The 8,054-nt window shown below is 41.9% G+C and overlaps 1 protein-coding gene across 1 annotated transcript; it reads left to right on the top strand.

Annotated features, from left to right (window-relative positions):
• Window positions 1–6: 6 nt before the first annotated feature.
• LOC119343314 (U3 small nucleolar RNA-associated protein 6 homolog) lies at window positions 7–5,962 on the top strand. Its single transcript, XM_037614340.1, has 6 exons — window positions 7–472; window positions 2,903–3,559; window positions 3,994–4,476; window positions 4,789–4,961; window positions 5,335–5,518; window positions 5,613–5,962. Exons 1-6 carry the CDS (start codon window positions 14–16, stop codon window positions 5,700–5,702), a joined length of 2,046 nt encoding a protein of 681 aa, XP_037470237.1. The 5' UTR covers window positions 7–13; the 3' UTR covers window positions 5,703–5,962.
• The last annotated feature ends 2,092 nt before the right edge of the window (window positions 5,963–8,054 follow it).

Genomic DNA, 8,054 nt, shown 5'->3' with positions numbered 1-8,054 from the left:
CGCCGGCGCCGAGATGGCGGACACGGTGCAGTACCGCCTCGAGCGGATGTCCGATGAGCTCGACGACCTCGAGCGCCGGGGCCTCTTCACCCGCGCCGAGCTCGCCGAGGTCGTGCGCCGCCGCCGCGACTTCGAGTTCCGCCTCCGCCGTCACTCCCCGCGCAAGGCCGACTTCCTCGACTACATCGCCTACCTGCTCCGCGTCGACGCGCTCCGGGACCTGCGCAAGCGCGCCATCATACGCGCCACGCCTAACCCTACCCACTCCGACGAGGATAACGACACGAACGAGGATGGCAAAAAGAGGAAGAAGAGGAAGAAGAAGTGGGCCAAGTCCATCTCCGACTTCGCCGGAGTCCTCAGCGTCCTGGACGTCTACAGGATGGCCACCGTCAGGTTCAAGGGCGACCTCGACCTCTGGTTCCGCTACCTCGAGTTCTGCCGCCAGAAGGGCCACGGCCGGATGAAGCAGGTAGGCATCAAATACTTACCTGTCCACAATACGGCATCAAATGGTAGTTGTGTCGAGGAGGATCAAAGTTGTCAGCTTTTCTATGTAGAGCTCTTCGTGCAGCAACTAATCTGTGGGAAATTGTAATATTTAGGGCTGCAGCGTGGGCACATACAGTGAGGGGTTATGATTGAGGTTCGTAATGCTTGATTTTCATCGCTGCTGAGTTGCTCTTGTTCTTGACTTGAAAAGTTCAAGGTTTTTAAGTAGCGTGCTAAATAGTTTAACGGCGGCCTTCCCCTGAAGCTATAATAGCTATAGCAGGCTAGGGGAATCTAAACTATCCAGTGGATTGTAGAAAAAACATGTCATATATGGTCTGGAAATGAGGAATTTCAGCACATTTAGATGAAACGAGGAGGACGAGACGGAGTCGAAGACGACAGGGAGAAGAAGGTCCTGCTGCCGAAGATTGAAGTCACCGCCTTCGCCATCACTTCCGCTGATCTGATTCGCCGCCGCTGCCGCTGGTGCCAAGAACTGAGGTTGGGTTTTCCCTAGCGCTAGAGGTGAGCGAGTAAATGTGTGTGGGGGAGGAGGGGTTGATGCTAGATTTCGTGCCATCCCGCGTCGGCAGCTTTTGGTCTTCCGCCAGCTCCGCGCCTATTCCTCCCTGCACCGCAATGTATGCCGTGTCCCCTTTTGCGCTCGACTCAGCCTAGCTCGCTGGAAACGGTTGATTCGAGCGTTCCTAGCGAGCCAGGTTCTGGGCTGCTTTAACGTTTGTGAGCGTGCGAGCCAGGCCCCGTGTATGGTATCGAACGTGTTTTTTTTGCACCACGTGGACCTGTTTGAGGGATGCAGCCTACCAAAAGCCTTCCCAATATCTTGATCTAAGCTGCTAAAAACAACAAACACACTCTTACTGGGACCCACTTGTCTAATCCATCCACGATGCACCAGACTACCAGGGAGCTAAGTATATTTATAGAGATGTAAATTCGTAAACCCATAAATATGGTGTTCACTGAAGCAGCCGCAGTATGCAGTCGCCTCAGACTCTGCAGTCTTTTGGGTGGAGAAGAGAGGAGAATGGCTAGTCTAGGCTTTCTAATCATTGGTGCTGGTTTATGGACTGGGTTTTGGGCTGCTGCATGATGGAAACTGACGCGGGCTTCTTCTCTAGCACTCTGACTGGCAAATTTGGAATAGCGGCGCTAAGCTCCTCTAACTGCTATGGTATTTAGCAGAGGTTAGAGGTGCTTCAGTGGGCGCAGCTGCAGTAGCAGTAGAAACCGCATCGCCGTAGCGGGAGCTCGTCTAAAATGCTATACAGGTGCTACAGCCTGCTATTTTTTCCATGCTTGAAACTATGTGATTTTGGGAGGGCACAAACATTGTTTATGCTTGGAAACTTCGGAAAGTTGAGATGGCCTTCTGAGCACTCTGGATTGGTGAGCTTAGAAATTTAGTGCCAAGTAGGATGCGGGTTGCAATTTTGGGTGAATATTTATGCCAGGTAAATTGCCTTATGCGTCCAATTGCTATACATTAGACTGGGAATTCAACTGTGGCATATGCTGAAAGTTTGCCCTCTACAAGCTGGTAAACAGTTGTTGCTGCCCAATAATTGTTTCTTGGTTAATGATGAGTACCCTGATTTGCCTCCCAAACAAGGTGGGGTTACAAGGGTGCCATCTGGGGTTCCGAATCTCAGCAGTAATGTGCATATTTTCAAGAAGTTTTTGAGAAAGTTGAATTTGGGTGAAGGTTTTCGTAGAATAGGCGTAGGGATATCTTGAGCCAAAAGTTAAACCCCTGTACCACTAGCTATGGATTATGGAGGTGGACCATGGGGCAGTGGTAGTGCTGGCAGCTATCTTGGCGGTGGTTGCTGGGGCGAATACAGGGATAGATGTGGTAGTAATGGGATGAATACTTCACATTGATAGGTGCAGCAATTGTTCATGGATCCAGATTTGGTCAATAATCACCTATTAGGTATTGCCGCATCAGTTTGAGGATTTCTGGAGGGATAAGACAAGAAAGCTGTAGTGGAAATGATTGTGGCGTGTTTCATTTCGGATTATCATGTAATCTTATAAGAAGTTTTTTGGTGCTATGAGGTCACCATGTAGGGGTATGTATTTGATTAAGAAATGTGATGTGTATTTTGCGCCATTAATTGACAAAAGGCTGTGGTTTTCATGTTCTTTATATGCCAGTCGTTTGTTGAGTGTGGAATCTACAATAAGATTTAGGTTAGAGTCTATCAAAACCATAAAGGTTAGGAGATTTTCTTGTTCTTTTGTACCTGCTTATAGTTGCATTTTGGGTTGGTGACTGTTGATAAGGTAAGTGAATTTGTCCAGCGCAAGATATAAAACTGTTAAATGCGGGACTGACTTAGTATTAATGTTAGTATTCTCATGTTTGTTGTTTTATTTGCAGGTTATGGCGCAAGCCATTCGTTACCATCCCAACGTTCCTGGGCTTTGGATGTATGCAGCAGCGTGGGAATTTGATCAGAACTTGAATGTTGCTGCAGCACGTGCACTTATGCAGAGTGGTCTCAGATCTTGTCCAGAATCTGAAGATATGTGGATTGAATATCTTCGTATGGAGCTTACCTACCTTAACAAGCTTAAGGCTCGAAAGGTAGCTCTTGGGGAGGATGTGAAGACACTGCAAAAAAGTAGTGATGATTCGGGTCAATGGAAAGAGGAGAACAAAGAATTGTTCATGTCACTTGATGAACAAGGTGACAGTCCCAAGGAGTCTGGCTTGGAGGATGTTGCTTTGGAGGACAAGGAAGATCTATTTTGGCAGCAAGGAGTGTTAATCATCCGAACAATTTATCATGGTGCTATGGAAGCTCTTCCGTCAAGCTTAACCTTGAGGAAGAAAATTTTGGATATATTAAATAGTGTTGAGCTGGCACATTCTGAAGAGCTGAGGTTAGAGGTCATGGATGACCTGAAGAAAGATTTCTCTCATAATGAGGACTACTGGGATTGGCTCGCTAGGCTTCAGCTTAGTGACTCCACTAATTCCAGTACTTTGAATAGAAAGGAAGCTGTATTGGATAAGCTTAACAAATCAATTCAGGTGAAAAATTGTGCCGTCACTTTATTACTTATTCTCCATCACAAATTATCAATGCAAGTAAATCTTTTTGAATTCCTTCGGATGAAAAAGGCACATACTTGTTGATTAATGTGCCTTGGTCATCTGTTCCTGTAATGAAATGCTTTCTGGATGGTAGTTTTGCCCATGACTTGATTAGTGCTAAGTTGATGTTCATGGTAAGTAGTATCACTATATGCTTGTCATAAAAAGTGTTGCTCAAAATTTGATATTTCAGCTGGACTTGTCCATACAGTAGATTGCTTACCCTATAGCTGGTAGCACCTTAAACTCAGCACAAACAGCGCTGATTTTGATACACCATCTCACAGTATTTTTTCCCAATATATCAGTGTCACTGATTGCTCATTGAACACAATATTTTGAATGTTCTTAATACGTGTCTTTGATTCTAGGTGTATGATGAAGCTGTCAGAAAGTTGCCTACTTCCAAAATGTACTCCCTGTATGCAAACTTCTGGTTGGGTGTTGTATTCTCCGACAGAGAGGACTCCATCTCATTATTCCATGATGCTGATTTTGATGCTTCAGAATTCACTTCAGCTATACTGAAAGTTTTTGAAAATGCTGAATCGTGTGGATGTCTCTCCGAGGATCTTGCCTGCCAGTATGTCTCACTTTGTTTGAAACTTGGAAGATCAGAGGAAGCACCTGAAAGATTGGAGGAAGCTAAGAATCTTGCAGAAAAGCTCTGCAGTGGTCCTCTTTCACAGGCTGCAAATCTGTGGAACTTGAGAGCTTCTATAGAGATAAAGTCACTTGCTACTGCTACCGGCAGTGCTTCCTTTAGTGAGGAGAATCTAAGTTCTCTGTTTGATTTATTTAATATTGTACTTCCGAAGTTATCCATAGCCAAGGCTGAGGGACTCTGGCATACGGTATGTCTAGCCTTATCTTGTGCTTTCCTAATGATCATGGCTCTCTAGTTTCCAGAAATTTATTCCGTTGTCTCTGGACCTATCCTACCAAAAAAATTAACTTTTGCTCCTCTGTTCTAGTGTGGATGTGTGATTATGGTTATGGATTTATTACTTTTATATCAACTTTAGTATGGCATATGCTCTTTGTCTTCTATTTCATTTGTCTCGTTGATATGCGTTTTACTTTCTATGTCAATATCTTACATATTGTTATACTGATTGGACTACTTGTCTGTAAATGTGATGAAATTGCTTGTAATTGCATTGCAGGCGATGAAATTGTTTTCTCATGAAAAGATATATTTCGAAAAGCTGGTGAAATGTGCAACGCTATCATTAAGTTCAGCTGGTGGGAGTGATTGTGGAGCTTCCGTCTCTTCAGCTTTTGTCGGATGGGTTTTGCAGAAAGATGGTATTAAGCAAGCTAGGAAAATGTATAAGAGGTATGAAATTAATGGTCCTTCAGTGATACCATTTGCAATGCTGATGTTGAGTTGCCTTGCTCATTTACATGAGTAAAATGAGCAGAGCATTTCTAGCAATTTCTCAGTGTTTTGACATTGAGCCTAACATGCTATGAATTAACGGTTTTATATAGTCATAAGCGCAGAGAGGTTCCTTCAGAAATATTTCTTGTACTTAGTTCAGATATATTATCAGTCTTCATTGTCCCCTTTCATTACAATGAACTCATGCATTGAAGGTCTAACAGAGACGAGTTTAGTCGATATTTCGTTGTTGGGAGACCTAAGATCGGTTAGTGGGTTGTATGTGACATTGAGGGGGCATGTTTCTGACACTCACGTGTCCATGCAGATTTTTGGCTTTACCGCGCCCCAGTCTTAAGTTCTTCCAGTTCTGCATAGAGCTGGAAGCTAGCCTTGCATCAATCGGAAACAATGATGGCCTTGTAAACGCGCGCAAGCTCTATGATTCAGCAATCAGCCTCTATCCACAAGAAAGGGAACTATGGAGGAAGTACTACAATATGGAGTTGACGGTATGGTTACATATTGGCAATTAGACTCTTTTCCTCGTTTACCTGCATCAAAATCAATTGCTTACTGGTTGAGACATTTGTATTATGTAAACAGGCGGGAACATCAGAAACATCAAATGCTATCTACTGGCGCGCCCGCAAGGTGCTCAATGACTCCACCGCGCTCGACATTCCCCGTAGTTAGCAACCTGTCCTCATGTGTACCATGTAATACCATTTTTGATTGTATTGATTTGTCTGTTGCTATAGGCATATGTAAGTCAGACTTGACATAAGTTTTGGCTTTTCTTTTTTTGTCGGTCCGAAGAATTTTATGTGCTCGTGGGATGTTCCGAGTAAACTGGAATAGCTTGTATTTGCGAAAACAGTCAATCTATCAGCAGCAGAGGCTGCAGATACATGTCCACCACCTGTTTATCTACTACAAATTGTTGCGAGGGCTTCCATTTGCGTGATAAGGGCAGTTTCTGTTATAGCGCTACGAATCTGTGCTGTTAGTCTCAGCTAGAACAGAGGATTAGCATCGGCTAAATTGCAGTGCTCCAAGCTGCTGGTATTAGAGACTACTCCCTCTTTCAAAATAGATGACTCAACTTTATACTAAGTTAGTATAAAGTTGGGTCATCTATTTTGGAACGGAGGGAGTAGTTTTCAGCTGACGCTGACGGCCAGGCTCAATGGGTCGCTCTTGGTCTCGGTGAGAAAGCATATATCGAACAAACAAATTGCTTTGTTCTTGTGTGCATTTTTGGTGCTCATATTTTACTCTGAAAGAGGCTGGATACTGAAGCAGCTGCTAGTCCTGTTCGTATTCATTTTTTTCGTCAGACAGGGATGGTTCATCCTCTGTTCTGTTCGTATTCAATTCTTCTGACCCTACGAGCTAGGACTCCACAACTACTCCGCAATTAAGCCTGCGATCTCGAGCGAGCGACCTGAATACCGGCCTCTGCAACGCTTTTTTAAAGATGATATACATTATGGTGAGAGATACACAAAAAAGAAACAATCATAATTTTGAAAATAGTGAACCGTATACGCATTGTTCCTTATTAAGAGTTCATTGTTCCTTATTAAGAGTTCATGAACTTGTGTTTTTTGTGTAGCTCTCATCATATTGTATTTTGTCGTCAAACTTTACACATGTAGAATACATCCATATGACTGCGTATGATTTTTGAGAATTCTTTTGAAAATTTAAAACATGATTTTTTATGTATTGTTTTCCAAAAAGACAACCTCCCACAGATCTCGTCGTCCAAATGCCTTACAATTTGCATGTTTCTTTCATTTTCCCAAACTAATCATGCCAGTAGTATGCAATTAACTACTCCCTCTATCTTATAATATAAAACGCTATTACATTTAACATGTGAGTATTTTGGATGTAAGAATGTCTCGTATTATAGGACAGGGGAGTACTCTTTTTAACAAAAAGTTTCCAAACTGACGCAATGCTAAGGGGGGTATTACATCGGGTACCTTTGGTTTTTTTCTGGGCCATGTTATGTATCTATACCATCAGCACATTTCTTTGATTTTCCTAAAGTAACCATAAATTTGGTAGCAATTTATTACGTACTTATTTTAAAAAAATAATTACTAAATTGATGCACTGCCAAAAGGGATGTTGCACCGGGTGCCTCCTTCAGACGGACCTGGACTTTGTCTAACTCATTGCACGCACAATCCAAGTCTCCACCATACATCGCCATGCACATCACATCAGCTGGTACACATGGTGTCATATCGGCATGTGCATCTCTCTTCTCTCCTCTCTCCCCCAAACAAATCTATCCTTTTTATTTCACCTTTCCTAACTTAAATCATTTACATCTTTTAAACTAATATTTTGATTTCAAAACTTTTTATATATTTGAACTCCTGACAAAAGGACCTTTAGACCAAGATCATTTTTGGATATATTTTGGCTAGTTTAAATTTTTTAGTAACACATTTCACTCGTTTCAATAACATATTTCACTCTTTTCAAAAGCAGATTTCACTCATTTCACTTGTTTTGATAACATTATTCACTCATTTCACTTGTTTCAATAGTATATGTAACACATTTCACTCGTTTCAATAATAGATTTCAGTCATTTAAAAAATTGATTTCATCTCATTTTACTCATTTCACTCGTTTCAAATAACAGATTTCACTCATTTCAAAAATTGATTCACTAATTCACTAATTTCAATAACTGATTCACTCGTTTCAATTACAAATTTCATCCATTTCACTCGTTTCGATTACAGATTTCACTCATTTAAAAATTCAAAGTAGTTGAAATATATTCAATATTAATCTTATTCTAAAGGTCGTTGCGTCATGATTATACAGAAATAATTTGTTTTGAAATTGGAATATTGGTTAAAACGATATAAATAATTTAAGTTAGAAAAGGTGAAATAAAAGTGATGGATTTGTTTGAGAAAGAGAATAGAGAAGAGAGAGATTGGAGATGCATATGTGACAGCATGTGTACTACCCTGATGTGATGTGCATGACGATGCATGGATCAGATTTGAGTTG

This window comes from Triticum dicoccoides, unplaced genomic scaffold (genome assembly GCF_002162155.2).
Source record: "Triticum dicoccoides isolate Atlit2015 ecotype Zavitan unplaced genomic scaffold, WEW_v2.0 scaffold122574, whole genome shotgun sequence".
NCBI classification, from domain to species: domain Eukaryota; kingdom Viridiplantae; phylum Streptophyta; class Magnoliopsida; order Poales; family Poaceae; genus Triticum; species Triticum dicoccoides.
This window is presented reverse-complemented; position numbering and strand designations above follow the sequence as displayed.

What these genes read in the sequence shown, in the direction of transcription:
- LOC119343314 (XM_037614340.1), top strand. Translation starts at nt 14, where the DNA reads ATGGCGGACACGGTGCAGTACCGCCTCGAGCGGATGTCCGATGAGCTC. An exon ending in AGCTTAACAAATCAATTCAG is followed by an intron (nt 3,560 to 3,993) that starts GTGAAAAATTGT and finishes CTTTGATTCTAG; the next exon opens with GTGTATGATGAAGCTGTCAG. An exon ending in ACTACAATATGGAGTTGACG is followed by an intron (nt 5,519 to 5,612) that starts GTATGGTTACAT and finishes TTATGTAAACAG; the next exon opens with GCGGGAACATCAGAAACATC.